The 22041-nt window shown below is 40.6% G+C and overlaps 1 protein-coding gene across 1 annotated transcript in view; it reads right to left on the bottom strand.

The window, feature by feature from the left end:
• The window catches only part of LOC106568899 (phospholipid phosphatase-related protein type 5), a 72007-nt gene extending 50296 nt beyond the window's left edge, over positions 1–21711 (bottom strand). The window contains exons 1-2 of the mRNA XM_014139688.3: positions 21127–21711; positions 152–284 (exon numbers count right to left, since the gene is read on the bottom strand). Of these exons, the coding sequence (XP_013995163.1) occupies positions 152–284; positions 21127–21330 (337 nt within the window). The 5' untranslated portion in view covers positions 21331–21711. The remainder of the gene's footprint in view (positions 1–151; positions 285–21126) is intronic.
• Positions 21712–22041: the final 330 nt, after the last annotated feature.

The following is a 22041-nucleotide window of genomic DNA, read 5'->3' as shown; positions in this document are numbered from 1 at the left end:
CAATCTTTGTCTTATTTTGAGTGCAGACCTTTGACATTATATTGCAACGAAGGTCCTTGCTACCATATCATGAATTCGGGCAGCCATTCTGCATGGGGACAGTAAGCATTTGGCAAGTAGTATGGAGGAAGGTTACCGCCAAAACACGTACCCAGGAAGTGGAAGGTCCTGCGCACCAGAGGATTGAGGTAACAGCAGTCTCCCATGACGATGATCTTCTCCCTGTTGTCCAGGTCCTCTGACACATACTGAAGCAGAAACAACACCGACTCTATGGCTGTGATCTAACATACAGAGGGAGAGAGAGAGACTTTAATCACTGTTAACAGGATCTGAATATTGTGATTTCTTTTTGCAAAGGATGCAAACTATGGTCCCCGTTAAACCATCTTCCCTGTAGCAATGTCTTTGTGCCACATCAACCAAATGTCCTATTGAGGGCATGCATTAACACCTATTTTGTTTTCTCTCTGCAACCACACATAGAGTACAACACATAGACCTAAGGCGGAAGAATACTGCACCAATGAACAATGAAACGGGGCTCTGATTCGGTTCAGCTGTAATGCCAGTGCTCAACTACAGCTGTTGGCCTTGATTGGGCCATTTAGCTCAATTGCCAAAGTTCAATGGGGTGAAAAGCACCTTTAGGTAAAGACACTGTGCAGACATCCAGTATAATGTCTGCAATCATTTCCGGAAACAAACTAAGGCGGTTTTGTGGTGGTAGAGTGTTAATCCTTGGTATGTGACAAGGTAGGTTGGCAATCATGACAAATTCGTGACACAGGGCATCAGCTCTAGTCTGCAGGTTTACCTATTCCAACACCTAGCCCAGTGCATCAGGGATACTGTGTTTAATCCACTTCAGTGAGTTGAATCCACTTCAGTGAGATTATATTATACTGTCTCCCTGGTGTCCCTAGACTCTAGCTGCTGTCTGAGCCCCACCTGTTTTGAGCCCCACATTTTTTTGCAAAAAAAAAAGAAAATATTTTTTGGGGGGCAGGGGGTTACATGTTTTGCATGTTATCATGTTATTTTGGCATTAATAAGTGTTACATATCAGTTTGCAAACAATGTAAAAAAAAAAGTTAATAAAGCCGCATACTAACATGGTCTCTTTTTTGCTTTCTTGAGTAATGCAGCTCCAAAATGCCATGATTGGCTCAGTGTTCTGTCACTCATGGGGACACAACGAAAATTCAAGCCCCTTGGGTGCTGCCATAGAGTTACATTAGAAGTGCCCATCCAAGAAGATTCAAGGTCATTGGCCACAGATAAAATGACGTCAAATCACGTTATATCTACAGTAGCTTTGATTGGACTGATCAACATCATACTTTCAAAATCTTAGATAGCAGTCATCATGAATCAAGTCGACATTCTACTGTCAAATCCTTTTTAACCCTTGTCATATGAAGAGAAATAATAAAGAAAAATTATAGATAAAATGTATCGGTGCTCATCGACCATTGGACATAAACATTACAAGTTGGAAATCGCCAATTTAACAATGAGTGGTTTGGAAGGAATCAGTGGCTAACTGCAAGCATTGCAAAGCAATCACTAGCCTGCTATTCAGTGGAGTGGGTGTGTGGTCCTAATTCTGGGTCTAAGTGTCTCTTTTCCAAGCTTAGAATGATAAACATTCAACGTTGGCCATGCTGTCAATCCAGCATGATTTCTGCCGTGCTCAAAACAACTGTTAACTTGGAACTGGGAAATCTGACTTCAATGAGTTCAAGACAAATGGGAACTCTTGGGAAAAAACGAGCTCCGACTGGGAAAATACGTTTTGAACGGTCATCCAACTCGGAATTGTAAGTCGGAAACTCGGGCCTCTTTCTAGAGCTACGACCTGAAGATCACTGACGTCATCATGATTCGACCTTGTTTCCAAGTTCCCAGTTGTCTTGAAAGCACCATAAATCCAGAGAATGCCAGACTTTGATGACAAAGTTTTATGACAAAATTTGCCCACGAAGGACTGGCGCACCACCTTCCTGTTCAAGTGAGCACAGCACAAGGTGAGTCCACACACGTCTTGTACGCTGCTGCATAAATTATGTAATGTAGGCCATAACAGTTTGTGGGCACCGTTTGTCACCATTATAGTGCAATTAATGTATTGTTTAGTGTTGTAGTGTAGCGGCTTTGCTGGCATGCATTCCATCTTTTTTTTGTTTTGTTTGCCCCACCAAGATATACATGCTAAAATCGCCACTGCTTATGAGTGTGGTCCAATCAAGAACATAATCATGATGGAATCACACTAGAAAAGTATGCCAACTGGGCTTATCCCTTGTAAGTACTTTGATTTTAAACACTTTGTAAGCTGCAAACATACATGTCACAAGTCATAATGGTACAGTTCTGAAGCACAAAAAAATGTGACATAATTTGCATGGACTCATTCTGTGTGCAAGAATAGTGTTTAATATGATTTTTGAATGACTACATCATCTGTGTACCCCACACATACAGATAATTGTAAGGTTCCTCAGACAAGCAGTGAATTTCAAACACAGATTCAACCACAAAGACCAGAGAGGTTTTCCAATGCCTCACAAAGAAGGGCACCTATTTGTAAAGAGAAAAGAAAAAAAAGAAAGCAGACATAGAATATCCCTTTGAGCACGAAGATATTAATTACACTTTGGATGGTGTATCAATACCAGTGGTGGAAAAAGTACTCAATTCTCATACTTCGTAAATGTAAAGATACCTTAAAAGAAAATGACTCAATTAAAAGTGAATGCCACCCAGTAAAATACTCCTTGAGTAAAAGTACATTTTTTTATTTTAAATATACTTAAGTATCAAAAGTAAATGTAGTTGCTAAAATATACACTGCTCAAAAAAATAAAAGGAACACTTAAACAACACAATGTAACTCCAAGTCAATCACACTTCCGTGAAATCAAACTGTCCACTTAGGAAGCAACACTGATTGACAATACATTTCACATGCTGTTGTGCAAATGGAATAGACAACAGGTGGAAATTATAGGCAATTAGCAAGACACCCTCAATAAAGGAGTGGTTCTGCAGGTGGGGACCACAGACCACTTCTCAGTTCCTATGCTTCCTGGCTGATGTTTTGGTCACTTTTGAATGCTGGCGGTGCTTTCACTCTAGTGGTAGCATGAGACGGAGTCTACAACCCACACAAGGGGCTCAAGTAGTGCAGCTCATCCAGGATGGCACATCAATGCGAGCTGTGGCAAGAAGGTTTTCTGTGTCTGTCAGCGTAGTGTCCAGAGCATGGAGGCGCTCCCAGGAGACAGGCCAGTACATCAGGAGACGTGGAGGAGGCCGTAGGAGGGCAACAACCCAGCAGCAGGACCGCTACCTCCGCCTTTGTGCAAGGAGGAGCAGGAGAAGCACTGCCAGAGCCCTGCAAAATTACCTCCAGCAGGCCAAAAATGTGCATGTGTCTGCTCAAACGGTCAGAAACAGACTCCATGAGGGTGGTATGAGGGCCCAACACCGTGCAGGACGTTTGGCATTTGCCAGAGAACACCAAGATTGGCAAATTCGCCACTGGCGCCCTGTGCTCTTCACAGATGAAAGCAGGTACACTGAGCACGTGACAGACATGACAGAGTCTGGAGATGCCGTGGAGAACGTTCTGCTGCCTGCAACATCCTCCAGCATGACCGGTTTGGCGGTGGGTCAGTCATGGTGTGGGGTGGCATTTCTTTGGGGGGCCGCATAGCCCTCCATGTGCTCGCCAGAGGTAGCCTGACTGCCATTAGGTACCGAGATGAGATCCTCAGACCCCTTGTGAGACCATATGCTGGTGCGGTTGGCCCTGGGTTCCTCCTAATGCAAGACAATGCTAGACCTCATGTGGCTGGAGTGTGTCAGCAGTTCCTGCAAGAGGAAGGCATTGATGCTATGGACTGGCCCGCCCGTTCCCCAGACCTGAATCCAATTGAGCACATCTGGGACATCATGTCTCGCTCCATCCACCAACGCCACGTTGCACCACAGACTGTCCAGGAGTTGGCGGATGCTTTAGTCCAGGTCTGGGAGGAGATCCCTCAGGAGACCATCCGCCACCTCATCAGGAGCATGCCCAGGCGTTGTAGGGAGGTCATACAGGCACGTGGAGGCCACACACACTACTGAGCCTCATTTTGACTTGTTTTAAGGACATTACATCAAAGTTGGATCAGCCTGTAGTGTGGTTTTCCACTTTAATTTTGAGTGTGACTCCAAATCCAGACCTCCATGGCTTGATAAATTGGATTTCCATTGATTATTTTTGTGTGATTTTGTTGTTAGCACATTCAACTATGTAAAGAAAAAAGTATTTAATAAGATTATTTCTTTCATTCAGATCTAGGATGTGTTGTTTAAGTGTTCCCTTTATTTTTTTGAGCAGTATAATTAAGTAAAGGGATGTTCTATTGATAAGTGTGCGAATTTGACCATTTTCTGTCCTGCTAAGCATTCAAAATGTAACTTTTGGGTGTCAGTGAAGTAAAAGTAAAAGTTGTCAAAAATATAAATAGTAAAGTACAGATACCCCAAAAAATTACTTCAGTAGTACTTTAAAGTATGTTTACTTCATTACTTTACACCACTTATCAATACACACAGTCACTACAAAGATACAGGCGTCCTTCCTAACTCATTTGGTGGAGAGGAAGAAAACCGCTCAGGGATTTCACCATGAGCCCAATGGTGACTTTAAAATAGTTACAGAGTTTAATGGCTGTGATAGGAGAAAACTGAGGATGAATAAACAACATTGTAGTTTCTCCACAATACTAACCTAATTGACATAGTGAAAAGAAGGAAGGCACTAAAGTAAAACTGCAAAAAATGTGGCAAAGAAATTAACTTTATATCCTGAATACAAAGTGATATATTTGGGGAAAATCGAACACAACACATCATTGCGTACCACTCTTCATATTTTCAAGCATGGTGGTGACTGCATCATGTTATGGGTATGCTTGTCATCGGCAAGGACGACAGAGTTTTTTGTTTAAAAAGAAGTGGAATAAACCTAAGCGCAGGAAAAATCTTAGAAAACCTGGTTATCTGCATTCCAACAGACACTGGAAGATAAATTCACCTTTCAGCAGGACAGCAACCTAAAACAGAAGGCCAAATATACACTGGAGTTACTTTCCAAGATGACATTGAATGTTCCTGGTTGGCCTACTGTAGTTAAAGTTTTGACTTAAATCGGCTTGAAAATCTATGGCAAGACTTGAATATGGCTGTCTAGCAATGATCAACAACCAACTTGACAGAGCATGAAGAATGTTAAAAAGAATAATGCGCAAATACTGCACAATCCAGGTGTGCAAATCTCTTGAAAGATTCACTGCCAAAGGTGATTGTAACATGTATTGACTCTGGGGGTTGAATACTTACCTAATCAAGATATATTTGTTTATTTTGTATTTATTTTACTTTGGCATTTCAGAGTATTTAGTGTAGTCGTTCACAAAAAATGACAATTAAATCAATTATAATACCACTTTGTAACACAGTTTTTTGGTAAAAAGTAGTGTCGTGTGAATACTTTCTCAAGGCACTGTACCATTTGACCCATCTGCACTTCAGCCCAATGCACAACAGAATTTTTAACAGGTAGGCCTACTATCGAGCACCAACAAACCACATTCACTCTATTATTGTAGGGCTGCCTTCTCTCTAACCTCCCTGTTTCTTCCCATGTCTGTGGCAATGTCCTTGTGATGCAAACAGATTTCAGCTCCATTATCGCCCATGTCCCTGTTCTTGTAACCGTGTGAAAAAACACATGGAGTGACTGGGCAAACTTCTGAACTTGAGCGCAAAACACAACAATGCCATCCACTCGAACCAGGGTGGCTTTGAAGTACAGCACAGTAGGCATTAGTGCAGCTGAGAAGCTATTTGGACTGAGACATCATCATGAGAAATCACCGGCTGTCATCATCGTGTGTGTAGGTGGCAGGGAAGTCAGGCGCAGGAGAAACCAACTTGGTGTAACTGGAGTAGTTTAATAAAAACAAAACCAACGTACATAAATAAAATAAACATGGGTAAAATAACCCGAGCACATAACAACAAACAATCTCTGACAAGGACATGAGGGGAAACAAAGGGTTAAATACACAACATGTAATGAATGGGATTGGAACCAGGTGTGTAGGAAGACAAGACAAAACCAATTGAAAATGAAAAATGGATCAATGATGGCTAGGAGACCGGTGACGTCGACCCCCGAGCACCACCCGAACAAGGAGGGGCATCGACTTCGGCAGAAGTCGTGACACCGGCTCACTTTCTCTACTCGTGGCACTCTTTGCAGAGAGAGAGAGAAGAAATCTCTATCAAATAATGTAGCCGCCAATCCATTGAGAAACAGTTCATAATATTTTGATGACTAATATCAGCCGAGAAAAAAAAGAAACTGAAGGAAACTATTGAAAGTGATGGTCAGCCTACATGAATCAAGCCTTTGGACATAATGTGCCGACTGGCCTTAGACTTGTTTTTTCCTTTATATGACTGAACAAAGCATCCATTTAATCTATTCCCACTTTTCTTTTAATGTTGTCTAACACTCATTATTTAGGCTTTAGAAGCTTACTGTAAATAAGACATGAGTTTGTCGATCTGCTTAATGACGCATCACTCGCTTATAGTCATTAATGAAGCTCTGACAAGCTCAACCTTTTCCAGTGTACCTCGGCAAAGCACAGGGACCTAAACCCTATGTAATTTATTCACATCTCACTGCAAACCCATCCCCCTACTACTGTGAACAGGAGCGAGCCAGAGCCTTATTCACGGCTCACTAATAATAGCAATCATGCCATCTTTGGCCCATACATGTCAAGCAGTATAACCCTGATAAGTGGGAATGTTCCTCTGGCCGCTTTACAAGGACTTTAGCAGATTATTATTTTATTCTTGTTCATTTTCCATATATTGACAGCTCCGAGCTATATTTGCAGCCTATCTAGCCAATGAAAACTCTCAAAGTTATAGTAGGATTCTGTGAAGTTGTTGATTGCCTTTACATCCTGCTTAGCGTGTCCCAAACCCTACCCAAATGGGTCACTTTGACTTGATCACCAGTAGGTGGAAATTGTCAAGTCTATTCTGATCTATGGCGCTCAATCATGACTAGGGTTGCAGAATTCTGGCAACTTTCAATAGTTCAGGAAGGAGTACTCCAACCGGGATTTTGGGAAAATCAGGGAATTTATTTAAAGTTCCCGGAATTTTGCACACCTAATCATTTTTATGGAATGGTCTGCCTATCCATGTGAGTGACGCAGACTCGGTCTCGAACTTTAAGTCTTTACTGTAGTCTGGCCCAGGAGTGTAAAGGTGAACGGAAAGGCACTGGAGCAACGAACCGCCCTTGCTGTCTCTGCCTGGCCGGTTCCCCTCTCTCCACTGGGATTCTCTGCCTCTAACCCTATTACAGGGGCTGAGTCACTGGCTTACTGGTGCTCTTCCATGCCATCCCTAGGAGGGGTGCGTCACTTGAGTGGGTTGAGTCACTGACATTATGTTCCTGTCTGGGTTGGCGCCCCCCCTTGGGTTCGTGCCGTGGGGGAGATCTTCGTGGGCTATACTCGGCCTTGTCTCAGGATAGTAAGTTGGTGGTGAAGATATCCCTCGGGTAGAGATACTCTGAATGATCGGCTATTATTATTTGACCCTGCTGGTCATCTATGAACATCTTGGCCGTGTTCTGTTATCATCTCCACCCGGCACAGCCAGAAGAGGACTGGCCACCCCTCCTAGTCTGGTTCCTCTCTAGGTTTCTTCCTAGGTTCTGGCCTTTCTAGGGAGTTTTTCCTAGCCACCGTGCTTCTACACCTGCATTGCTTGCTGTTTGGGGTTTTAGGCTGGGTTTCTGTACAGTACTTTGTGACATCAGCTGATGTAAGAAGGGCTTTATGAATACATTTGACTGATTGATTGATTGATAATCATGATTGACAGAAGACCAAGAGAGGGGAGCTAGTCTGGTGCTGGTGGGAGGTTTTAAATGGGTCACGAGTTTCAGATTTATTTAATGAAAAATACTCCAGTCTAAACTTAAACGACTAAAACCAGGTAGAAAGTAACCTTTGAAGTTTGAACTATGTCTTCAATCACAGTATTTTCAATATAGAGTTATTAGCAGTGCTATTTAGCGTATTTGGTTGATTTTGTGGTCTCATAGCAGTGAGCTTAACATTCTTCATCAAGAATATAGGCAAAATGGAATTATTGACAACGAAAAAGTGGGGACTTTCGTTCCCTTGTAATATAACTGATACATTTACTATCAATATATAATTTAAAATATTTTTCCAGATTGCATTTTTGCAACAACAAAAACATTGTGATGTGAATATTGGATCGCGACTGAGACAACCTGGTTCAATTTGGGTCCCGAAGCAAAACAAGTTGAGAACCACTGGTCTAGTATTGAAACCAACCCATACCTGTGGTTCTGTCACAGATGACACCTCATTCCAGATATGGGGCACAACTTTGGGTGGAATTTGATACTTGCACTGTATGTCTCTCATAAATACACTTTTGATTGGGTGAAAAATCCAAATAAAAGGGATCAGCGGGGTTCTGGTGTGTACATCATAGATGGCTTTAAACTTTGCTGTTTACACTGCACATTTGAAGCTTCAAATGAGCAAAGTATTAGTTAGAGGTTACTCAAACTGTGCGGCTAGTGGTCAATCAGAGCTGGCCTGGACAATCAAAGCTAGGCTACATCTGAAAATGATGTGCTAACATGAGATGGCAAAGAGGACATATTGGACAACCTTTACATTTTGGAATATCCTCAACTGCTGTATAACTTAACTAGTATATTAACTAGTATATTGTGTCTGCCTCTGAAGAACTTGTGAAGACACTGAAGAACTGAACAAAGCATAAAAACTTAAATAAAAGCCTGAAAGACAAGTCTGTCTACAACTGCTATAGTAATTAACTATTTGTTATCTAATACCTTGGAGAATCTTGTAAAAAGATAACAGATCTGTTGCATCCTAAGATGCTGGGTTCTTTTACTGAAGACTCCGAAGTGTACTTATAATAAACGGAACAGATTTATTTAATGTTCTCCTGAACACATTACAGTCGACTACTCTCTTCAGTGTCTTCAGCCCAACTCTCCAATACATTATTGAACTTTTACTGCCCTTGCATCTCCTAATCCAATCACTTCAATGCAAGAACGGAAACCCCATTGTCATTTGTTAATTCAAAATAACTCAACCCCTGCATACAAATCCCATTGGCTATTTGCAACCATTTTACACCTACACTCATTTAACACATTTCCCAATACACCACATGATCCATTTAAAGAATTACAAATAAACATTTCCACTTGAAATTAAGTTTTGTGACTACCAATGATGACCCAAATTCAGTCTTTCACAATTTTGAGATTAGGGAAAGAGACAAACTCCCCCGAAAATCTCACTTACGTAAATCACCCTGGTAAAGTGAGTCCACCTCCTGGAGTCAAATGATTCATGATCTCTTTTAAAGCAGCGCGTCAAGTGGAAAATCTCACAACGCAGCACCGTAGATTAATAAATGCCTGGATCTATCTTTAAGCATCCTGAGATCCAATCCCAGGGGCCTGAAGTGCTTTAAACAGATGATGCACAGTATAAATAAAGCTGGAAGCTGAAGGCGGGGTGGGGGGAAGCAAGTTCACTGTATGTGTGGAGACTGTACTAGTAATGACAGGTTCACTTAGCTCCGGTTTTAATGAAATCATCCATCAAAAGGAAAAAGAGAATTGTTGTCCAACAACCAAGGGGAAGTTGTGTGTGTGTGTGTGTGTGTGTGTGTGTGTGTGTGTGTGTGTGTGTGTGTGTGTGTGTGTGGGTGTGTGTGTGTGTGTGTGTGTGTGTGTGTGTGTGTGTGTGTGTGTGTGTGTCCAAATGATTGCGTAGATGCATGGGTGTGTTCATGTGTGTTTTAATCAATGTGGACATACTCTACTGGACATGGAGAGAGACTGATGTCCTGATGAAGTCAAAAGCAGTGCACAATGTGTAGAGCTAATGTGTCCCTTCCCATGATGCTATACATGTTATGCTATGAAAATAAATAATACCATGACAATAATTAAATAGCAGGCATTGACTTTTTCACTTTGTGGATGATGGATGTCAAATCACTACTCAATAATGATCATTACAATGGTTTGGAGGGCCCTGAGATTTTCCTGGTTCTATCAAGGCTACAATGAGAGCAAAGTGATTGCAACCAATATATTGGTTGATGAGTTGGGGAGAGGTACAGTATATGTCAGGATGCTTGAGGCTACTAAATATAGTAATACACACTACTATACAAACTGTATACAGTTTGCATATATATATATATAGAGAGAGAGAGATATTGTCATGGGCGTCGTAAGGAGTGGACCAAAATGCAGCAAGTATATTGATCATCTTCTTTAATTTATTAAAGAAAACCACTTAAACAAAACAAACGACGAAAACAGTCCAGTAAGGTGCACAGACTATACCGGAAACAACCACCCACAAACACAAGAGAAAACTAACCCACTTAAATATGACCTCCAATTAGAGGCAACGACAACCAGCTGCCTCTAATTGGAGGTCGTTGCCAAAACCCCAACATAGAAATAGAAAACTAGATAACCACATAGAAATAGATAACGATAACAATATACCACACCTATCTTGGCAAAGGAGAAATACTCACTTACAGGGATGTAAACAAATTTGTGCACAAAATTTTAGAAAAATACGATTTTTGGGTGTATGGAAAATTTCTGGGATCTTTTATTTCAGCAGTGGTGTAAAGTACTGAAGTAAAAATGCTTTAAAGTACTACTTAAGTCGTTTTTTGGGATATCTGTACTTTACTATTTATATTTTTCAACTTTTCTACTTCACTACATTCCTAAAGAATATAATGTAATTTTTACTGCATACATTTCACCTGACACCAAAAGTACTCGTTACATTTTGAATGCTTAGCAGGACAGAACAATTGACCAATTCACACACTTATCAAGACAACACATGGTCATCCTTTCTGCCTCTGATCCAGCGGACTCACTAAACAGTGTTGGAGTGTGCCCCTGGCTATCCATACATTAAAAAAAATTACAAAATGATGTCTGCTTTGCTTAAAAGAAGGAATTTGAAATGATGTATACTTTTACTTTTGATACTTAAGTATATTTTAGCAATTACATTTACTTTTAATACTTAAGTGTATTTATGACCAAATACTTTTAGACTTTTACTCAAAAAATAGTATTTTACTGGGTGATTTTACTGGGTAACTTTCTATTAAGGTATCTAAATTTTTACTCAAGTATGACAATTGGGTACTTTTTCCACCACTGTATTTCAGCTCATGAAACATGGGACCAACACTTTATATCATGCGTTTATATTTTTGTTCAGTGTACATTGTTTACAAACAACGGAGTAAAACAAGCTTATATTGAACAGTTGAACTAAGCTTGTGAGAGTTGAACTAAGCTCATGAGCTATTAATAAGTTGTATTCTTCATGAATCAATGGGTACACATCATTCATTTATAAGTCCACAAATGTATGCAGCAATTGCAGATTGCCGCTTTCAACTATATTCTCTCCAACAACCAAATATGCTTCTCTAGTTCCAATTTTACAGTCTCATAACTCCTTTGTTAAGACAGACAGACAGACAGACAGATGGCACAGTGGATAACTGGGTCATCTCCTTTGATTCAGCTTGAGTAGTCCTTGTCTGAATTGTCAGTGTGTCAGCCTGCATGTATGGCTGTGTGTGTGTGTGTGTGTGTGTGTGTGTGTGTGTGTGTGTGTGTGTGTGTGTGTGTGTGTGTGTGTGTGTGCGCGGAGACAGCTCTCCACACACACATCGATTTCTCCTGCTGGGTTTATTTCTTACAGCTGTGAGTTACTGCTGTGGGTCAGGACAAGACAGAGTAGTGAGGACTTGTGGTTATGAATCAAAAACTGTTTGATCGTAAAGTCAATGTTTACAACGGCTCGTCACCCTCATGTTGTGAGACTTCAGTTCAAGGAGCACCATCCCCTAAAATACCAAAGAAATACCCTTTATAGCTCAGAACATGTATAATCTATGTATTACATGTGTTTGTGTTTATAACACGTTCACAAATGAGGCCTGATTCCTGTCCTCGTTTCTATACTCTCTTTGTAAGACTCTCTTTGTAAGTTAGCAACCTCGCAGCAAAGCTAGCACCCTTAGCCATTGTCAATTTAAGTAAATGGATGTACACCACCATAACCCTCAGGGTGCAGGAGAGAATTTGTTCGCTTTTCAGTGCACCCCTGAACAGCTTCTGGAGAGGTATGATAATAATGGCTACCATTACGTGTCTAGTGGAGTGTGAGATTATGACCTGTTAGTAGTCTCATCCATCCTAGCCCATTATCGAACACAATTCCCCAGAACATAGCAGATAATAATAGTGATTGGGAGAGGGAATCTAAGAGGCCTTGGTATCAGGCAAGGCCAACCTTTCATTGATCAAGTTATGGTGTGGAGAAATGCGTCTCAATGGTCATGCTGCTACTGTTTTATTGATAGCTGGGTCCGTCAATATCCGCTCATCATAAATTCCCCCTCAACATTACATAGGGCCATAAGGGATGACCGGGGAAGTCTAGGGGAAGGATAGGGGTGAGACACTCTTCAGTGGATGTTTCTGACTCATCTGTCAAGGATTCGGGGGTTGGACTGTGCCAGGCTTCAACCATTACTGATTCTCGTCTGCCTAGGATTCGGGAGTTGGACTGTCCCATCTAATGATGTAACATCCATCGCTGCCCACCCAGGATAGGAACCCACAGAGTCAAGGACTGGTGCACTCAATTCAAAGGTCCTTAGACAAAAGTCTTTAGGTGCCGGGTTGAAAAGGACTCGAGTTCACAACAATACGTAAGACCATAGCTACTGACAATCAGTAGCCGACCAAAACCATGGCAGTACTTCATGGCCCAAAGAAAGGTGACCACTCGACAAGCCATGGCTTGCTCTCGCTAGCTAGTTCAAATCTGCAATACTACATATTGAGGTGTTGAATCATGCTTTTTAATCTAGCTCTCTACCTCTGTAAATTTGTCCAAAGCTCAGATCTCAGTGCAGTTGAGTAAAAGCTTAATTTTTTATGAACCTCTTCGCTGTTCCCTATCTATTTGCAATAAAAACTAATCCTATATTGGTATGGATCAAAAAAAAATCTCTCCCCTTCCTTCTCAAAGGTAACAACTCTGGGGGAATGGATGGGTCTGGAGGAGCGGTTTGCGAGATGAGTGACAGTAATGAGACAGTTGGATAGAAGTGCTTAACGGCACAGAGGTGCAGGGTAGTCAGACTCAGTTTGGGAGAGGGGGAGATGAGGTAAGGACTGACCCAAAGCCTGCCCTGACTCAGTCTATCACAAAGTTAGAGTTCTGATATTACGTTTGACCTTAAGTAAAAGTATCTTACTTAGATTGTAATTTACTCAAGTAAAGGTAACCCTCTTTAGAAACTACTCATCTAAAAGTAAAAACGTATCTGGTCAGAAATCTACTTAAGAACTAGTTTTTTACAACTTACGGTAAATTGTGAAAGCAAACAAAAAGATCAACAACTTGCAATTGATTTTAATTTCCTTATTTAAGCCTGCCAGCACCCTTTTGCAGATGTACTCCAGCACAGGTAGGCTGTACAGTTTCAATTACGATCTTATTCAAAGTTGACTTGATATCCAAGCTCTGATGCTGGTCGTTAGTAGCCTACCAAACTTGTTAACTGCCTGGTACTCGGCACTATTGTCCCTGTAATCACTCTGACATTAATGCAAATGTACTATAAAATTGAATCAAACACTTCATGAGAGCCCATGAGCTCATATTGAGCAACATTTCTACAGCCTATGTAAATGCACGAGAAAAAAAAAGAGGAGGATCCCATCAGCTTTCTAGGCTAGGCCTACTACTGTGAGGGGAAAAAGTATTTGATCCCCTGCTGATTTTGTACGTTTGCCCACTGACAAAGAAATGATCAGTCTATAATTTTAATGGTAGGTTTATTTGAACAGTGAGAGACAGAATAACAAGAAAAAAATCCAGAAAAACGTATGTCAAAAATGTTATAATTGATTTGCATTTTAATGAGGGAAATAAGTATTTGACCCCTCTGCAAAACATGACTTACTACTTGTTGCAAAAACCTTGTTGGCAAAACCTTGTTGGCAATCACAGAGTTCAGACGTTTCTTGTAGTTGGCCACCAGGTTTGCACACATCTCAGGAGGGATTTTGTCCCACTCCTCTTTGCAGATCTTCTCCAAGTCATTAAGGTTTCGAGGCTGACGTTTGGCAACTAAAACCTTTATCTCCCTCCACAGATTTTCTATGGGATTAAGGTCTGGAGACTGGCTAGGCCACTCCAGGACCTTAATGTGCTTCTTCTTGAGCCACTCATTTGTTGCCTTGGCCATGTGTTTTGGGTCATTGTCATGCTGGAATACCCATCCACGAACCATTTTCAATGCCCTGGCTGAGGGAAGGAGGTTCTCACCCAAGATTTGACAGTACATGGCCCCGTCCATCATCCCTTTGATGCGGTGAAGTTGTCCTGTCCCCTTAGCAGAAAAACACCCCTAAAGCATAATGTTTCCACCTCCATGTTTGACAGTGGGGATGGTGTTCTTGGGGTAATAGGCAGCATTCCTCCTCCTACAAACACGGCGAGTTGAGTTGATGCCAAAGAGCTCCATTTTGGTCTCATCTGACCACAACACTTTCACCCAGTTGTCCTCTGAATCATTCAGATGTTCATTGGCAAACTTCAGACGGGCATGTATATGTGCTTTCTTGAGCAGGGGGACCTTGCGGGCGCTGCAGGATTTCAGTCCTTCATGGCGTAGTGTGTTACCAATTGTTTTCTTGGTGACTATGGTCCCAGCTGCCTTGAGATCATTGACAAGATCCTCCCGTGTAGTTCTGGGCTGATTTCTCACCGTTCTCATGATCATTGCAACTCCCCGAGGTGAGATCTTGCATGGAGCCCCAGGCCGAGGGAGATTGACAGTTCTTTTGTGTTTCTTCCATTTGCGAATAATCGCACCAACTGTTGTCACCTTCTCACCAAGCTGCTTGGCAATGGTCTTGTAGCCCATTCCAGCCTTGTGTAGGTCTACATTCTTGTCCCTGACATCCTTGGAGAGCTCTTTGGTCTTGGCCATGGTGGAGAGTTTGGAATCTGATTGATTGATTGCTTCTGTGGACAGGTGTCTTTTATACAGGTAACAAGCTGAGATTAGGAGCACTCCCTTTAAGAGTGTGCTCCTAATCTCAGCTCGTTACCTGTATAAAAGACACCTGGGAGCCAGAAATCTTTCTGATTGAGAGGGGTCAAATACTTATTTCCCTCATTAAAATGAAAATCAATTTATAACATTTTTGACATGCGTTTTTCTGGATTGATTTGTTGTTATTCTGTCTCTCACTGTTCAAACAAACCTACCATTAAAATTATAGACTGATCATTTCTTTGTCAGTGGGCAAACGTACAAAATCAGCAGGGGATCAAATACTTTTTTCCCTCACTGTATATGTATTTCTTAACTTTCCTAATGACAAGCACATTGCTTATATTTACAAAAGAAGTATAGCCTATCTGGCTGGCATAAAATGTTTTTTACATTTTTTTAATTTAAACTTCGTTTAACTGAACCACGTGAAAAACATCCTCCATTCGCTATTTAAGTGCATAGATTACTTTTATTCCCGCTGCCCCTATTTCGATACAGGTGCATGATAATGGTCCATTCTAAATCAAAACAAATTTCACACATATATTATTTAGTATATGTAAAGACAAGATTAAATCAAGAATAGTCTGATGGGTGACAATATTAGCCTATCACTTGTGAATGATGCCCAGCATAAGAAACAATGCCTTTTTTTGTGACTTTTTCGAATCAGTCCTCATGTAGCCTAGCCCATAGGCCTGTATGTTTTGATAAGGTTTGTATCACAACTAAAGTGGCCAAATAACTTCATAAAATTAAGCACATTAATCCTCTTTACAAGTGGTGCAGAACCTAACTGGCATACATAAGCAGCATGTGAGTTTCAAGTTTGGGGAAGATCATTTTCACCATAAAAATGCGCTTTTATAATAAAAGCATAAAATGTGATAATGGAACATTCACGCTTATAGCCTACTACCGTGTGCGCATTGCAATATCTTCAATTACAACTCGGGAATTGGATAAGGACACGTGCAATTGCGTCCCCAATGTGTCTGTCTTCACTTGTAGCCTGTGAGAAAGACCCGATCCCGTGATGGAGAGTCATGAGAGTGAGAGGTAATTCGGAGCGCTCAGCACTCAGGGAGAAGGGCACACAGGCCACTGGCTGCAAAATGCATGGATTTTTTAAGGGTGCATTACGCCTACACAAAGGGGATGCCGCCGTTAAATTCTAGGCATTATCAAGTGCTTGTCAAATTGTGAATGAGTGACTGATCTAGTGTGTACAGCCTGCGCAAAAAAACAAAGCAGAGCTGATGCCTTCAAGCGACTTTTTTCGATTCATCTTTAGAGTCGTATCATGCAGCCTTACAAGGTATTAAAAATCAAAACATTTGTATAAAAACTAAAGTTATATTAATAACTAAATTAAGCATCTGGAATACATATTTCTTTGTTAACCGCTCAACACAGAATAGCTGTATGTGCACACTCCCTCAAATCCTTTGGAGAAAATATCCTTTCTATTTTATTCAGCTTTGTTCAATTGTATTCTTCATACTATTAAAAAATGCCAATCTTGTCTGCTAACTGAACTAGTGTAGCCCACAGCCATTTGGCATAGCCAGATCTGGACCTAACATAAGGACAACTCCGAGTATGCTATTCTGTTCTTCTGAAATATACTACATTTTCTTCAATCAATTAGCTTAATTTCTCAGAGATCAAATTATATTTCAACTAAATAATGTTGCAGGAGTGATAATTTTATCTGTTTCTAACTACAGAAACTATTTCAGAGCAATCTGAGATGGTGGGTGTCATGGCTTGCTGAAATGACATGGAACGACCCTGTAAGCTAACAGACTCAGGGGACCACTAAAGATGACCACATCTTGACAAATGGACCATATCTTGACAGATACAAAGAGATAAGTATAAGAATATGGATAAATTCATAGACAGGGTTTGTCTGTGTTTTTCACAAATAAACCAGATAGGTTTGGCAAATGGCAGTGCAAATGGGCCATAGCAAATAATTATACTTATTATCCTTGCTACCCAATGCATCTAGCTGTTTTATAAGCCAGAATCCAAAAATAGCAGAGTGCAGTACCTGCATGATTATTAAAAGTTACATTATGCCTAGTAGTTCTATTTGGCCATATGGTGACTTCATTATTCCTTTCAGACATCTACTTGATGCACAGACATCCATATATTTATATGCAAAATTACCCACTTGACACGTTTAATTTTGATTTACCTTTGGTTAAGTTGTCAACTAACGTTAATTCAACGTGAAATAAAATAAAAAATTCACCATGTAATTGGATTTAGGTAAAAAGTTGGGTAAAAAAAGGATGAAATGCCCTTACTTTAATGACTTTTTGCTAGTGCTGAGTGATTAACTGAAAAGTTGGTTATTTTTTGTTATTTAAACAACTAATTGACTGAAATAAATTAGGCTCAATTATTTGAATTCCATTTCGTTTGTTTCTATTATGTAACCTCAATGCGCACATTGCACCGTTTCTTTAGAGATAAATCAGATCAATCCTGAACTGTGCAATATAGTAGGGAGTTGTAGTTTCCAAAAGACCAAAATTCGACATTGTTTAGCTCAGAAAACATGGTAATTAACTACATAATCCATTGTCCAGTGTGTGTTTTTTTTATTCCTGCTACATTAGGTTAGTGTGGGCCAGACAGGGAGAGGATAGAGAAGAATGTGTGATAGAGAGGGGTTGCTTCATGAGGCATCTATACTTGAAAATACATTATCTAAGTAATTGATAGTTGGTATTCAGCAGTCATAAAAGTATGCCTTATTTACTTTGAAGAATTACTAAAATAGTGATTTTGGCAGCAGCTCTAGAGAGATGATGATGATGTGGAATTAAATAATAAAGTAATCAAATAAAACAAATGTAATGTACACAACCAGGAGTTGGAACCAAAATGATCTGAAATAAAATATAAACGCAACATGCAACAATTTCAGTTACAGTTCATATAAGGAAATCAGGAAATTGAAATAAATTAATTGGGCCCTAATCTATGGATTTCACATGACTGGGAATACAGATATGCATCTGTTGGTCACAGATACCTTAAAAAAAAGCAGGGGCATGTATCTGAAAACCAGTAAGTATCTGGTGTGACCAACATTTGCCTCAGGCGTCGTGACACATCTCCTTCACATAGAGTTGATCAAGCTGTTGATTGTGGCCTGTGAAATGTTGTCATACTCCTCTTCAATGGCTGTGCAAAGTTACTGGATATTGGCGGGAACTGGAACATGCTGTCATACACGTTGATCCAGAGCATCCCAAACATGCTCAATGGGTGACATGTCTTGTGATTATGCAGAACATGGAAGAACTGGGACATTTTCAGCTTGCAGGAATTGTGTACAGATCCTTGGGGCCATGCATTATCATGCTGAAACACGAGGTGATGGCAGCGGATGAATTGCACAACAATGGGCCTCAGGATCTCGTCACGGTATCTCTGTGCATTGAAATTGCCATAAAATGCAATTGTGTTTGTTGTCCATAGCTTATGCCTGCCCATACCATAACCCCACCACCACCATGGGGCACTCTGTTCACAATGTTGACATCAGCAAACCTCTCGCCCACACACGTGGTCTGCGGATGTGAGAACAGTTGGAAGTACTGCCAAATTCTCTAAAACGACATTGGAGGCAGCTTATGGTAGAGAAATTAATATTCAATTCTCCTGCAGTCAGCATGCCAATTGCATGCTCCTTCAAAACTTGAGACATCTGTGGCATTGTGTTGTGTGACAAAACTGCACATTTTAGAGTAGCCTTTTATTGTCCCCAGCACAAAGTGCACCTGTGTAATGATCATGCTGTTTAATCAGCTTATTGATATGCCACAGCTGTCAGGTGGATGGATTATCTTGGCAAAAGCTAACAGGGATGTAAACAAATTTGTGCACAAAATATGAGATAAATAATATTTTTGTGCGTATGGAAAATTTCTGGTATCTTTTATATCAGCTCATGAAACATGGGACCAACACCTTACATCTTGCGTTTATATTTTTGTTCAGTGTATAGAACCAATCGTTTGGTTCTGAACAAAACCATAATATTTTCCATTCTGTTCCACTGTTCCGACAGCAAAATAAAGTTCTGAACCGGTTAGAACAACCAAAAAGTACCGGTTTATATCATTCCTTTCTGTTCCTTTTTTAAATATATTTTTTTACATTTAGCTCAACATTAAATTACTTCACCAATCAGTGTGGATAGAGCAGTATGCTGTGGAGCATTAAGAGCTTAATACATTTTTCCGTAACAGCATGGTTTAATCATAATGAAAGATAAATTAACACACTGCCAGTCAGAGTGTAGGGCGCAAGATGCAACTGAAATTGTGTAGGTGAGGAGAGGAGAGGGCGAGAGAGGATGGAGGAAGCTTGCCTTGAAGCGCTGGGCATTTTGTGATTACATGCATTATCTGAATTTGGCCCACAGAATATACCTAAGCAGGAGCGGCTTCTATGGAGGAACTTTGAATGTCTTTGAACTTCCGAGTTGGTGTAACGTTGGAAGCGCTGGGCATTTTAGCTAGCTAGCTACTGTAGCTAACAAGCTTGTGAGTGCAGCACAATAACTAAAATCACATCTTACCTTTTGTAGTTAATAAACTCAATATGAAACGTGATAACTACAGTATCCTTAACTAGCAATTAAAAAGTGAATGCATTCTTTTAAACATTTCTCCCTAATTTCAGAATCACGCTTGTAATGTCATCAGCAGGCAACAGTAACCTACTGTGTGCTTCGGAGGGGAGGGGCATGTAGCCTACACACCCCCTGGCACAAGATTTCCACCTGGCAGGCAGACGCTGGAATACGTTTCTGAGTGACAGAGTGAGGGCTTTGCATAGGCTCTTTGTTTCTATTTTTGTGGGACTGGGATAAAATGCACGGAACGTTAAATAACGTTTAAGCGGTTCCCATGCTTTAAAGATAATGTTTCTCTTTCGGAACAGTATAGATCGCTTCCGGTTTGTGTTTTGTTCCTCAAATAATTTCGTTATTTTCCAGTTTTAGGTTATGTTCCCTGAACCATTCTAACCTTTGTATATAACTGAAATATTTTATTAAAGTAATGTCATGTGAATAAACTATGTTTAATAAGTGATAAGCAGTAATGGGCAGTCACTACCATCATGGGGCTTTTATTAATTGTTGTATACTGTGTTGTTACAGCATTCAACCCACAAAATGTATAGTGCATTTAATGTTTAAAAAAAACGATCAAAACCGAAATTGAAAACCGTTATATATATTTTTTAAATAATTGAACCAAACCGACCTCAAAAAGCACTAATAACTCAGCACCACTTTTTGCAAATCCAGTTAGTTTTCCGCATTGATTCAACTTAATCACATATATTTTTGTTGTTGTTGAAATGACGTGGAAACAACGTTGATTCAACCAGTTTTTGCACAGTAGAAAGTTACATGTAATGAAACACCTGAAAACATCCAGGGGGACTGTCAAAAGGGTAGAGTACAGCGGGTGCTACACAGTATCAGCCATGTAAAAGCAACGGGGATATATTGTATGTCTTATCAATAAGATATATGGTTGGCACGACTCATTTCCGTCGATTCATTACCAATGTAGTAAAACAAATATTTTATGTTTACCTAGACAAATTGCACCATTGAGGTCTGAATACCTCTTTCCCAATGGAGACCTGTTCAACTGCTACTGTTGTAACCTAAAGTTGTACATTTGTGTGGTTCAACCCTATGCAGTTGGTGTGTCCATTAGTTTATGCCTTCCTTATCCAAATATTTGACCATTTTCCAAAACTCACCAAAAGCAACGGCAATCCGCAGACCACTGCGTAAAGTATGGCAGGAGGTACAGCGCTGGACGCCTCGGGTCCATGGTAGGGCTTGGTGTAGGCATTGTCATAGCAGAAAAACCCTTGGACGTGCACGTTGAAAGTGTCGGTGTACTCAAAGTAGTATGCCAACATGACAGTCCCAGCCATGATCACCAGCTGGAAGTAAAGCATGGTCACAGAGGTGAAGCGAACTGAGCCCGAGATCCAAAGGCATCAGAAAAGCCCAGTTGAATGGAACCCCCAGCCACCCGATTTTTAGGCTACTGCTGTAACCCGTCCAGTACTCCACCTCGCTCCGCGTTCCATCCACATATATCTCTCGCTACTCCCTACTACAATGGAAGATAATCCATAAAACATTGTGTTAGGTGAACTGGCGAGCTCAGTCTTTACACCGCTCAGAGGTCCATGCGAGGGTGAGCGCTATGATAGAAAAAGAGTGTGGAGCGGGTTGGGAACATGAGCGCGTGGGATGGTATAGACTTTCCTTCCGTGGCGTGAGAGATAATGCGTGAAATGTACGGAACCATAGGCATGCAGACTTCTTACCGCCTTGAGCGATGATGAGTGACAGTGCGCGCCAACCATGAGCATGAGCCACAGGATCTTGTTAATGTTCATGTGTCCGGCAGCTACATCTGTAGGCAACTAGATTCAGCTAAAGTCCGATTTTTGTCGGAAACGAATGTTTAGGTGTTGGATAATAATAATTTGTCCACAACTAAGCCCAAATGGAGATTGTATTTGAAAATAACATAATTTCATACCTTCATTGCATTTTGAGACATGATCAGATATGTCTCTTATTTTTTTGTGGGAATTTTGGGGACAGATTTCCTATAAAAATTAAACACATTTTTTGGCTGAATTCCTAGTGGTCTT

The sequence above is a fragment of the Salmo salar genome, chromosome 14, assembly GCF_965601325.2.
Source record: "Salmo salar chromosome 14, fSalSal1, whole genome shotgun sequence".
NCBI classification, from domain to species: domain Eukaryota; kingdom Metazoa; phylum Chordata; class Actinopteri; order Salmoniformes; family Salmonidae; genus Salmo; species Salmo salar.
The sequence above is the reverse complement of the archived record's forward strand: the minus strand, read 5'-3'. Positions and strand labels throughout refer to the sequence as shown.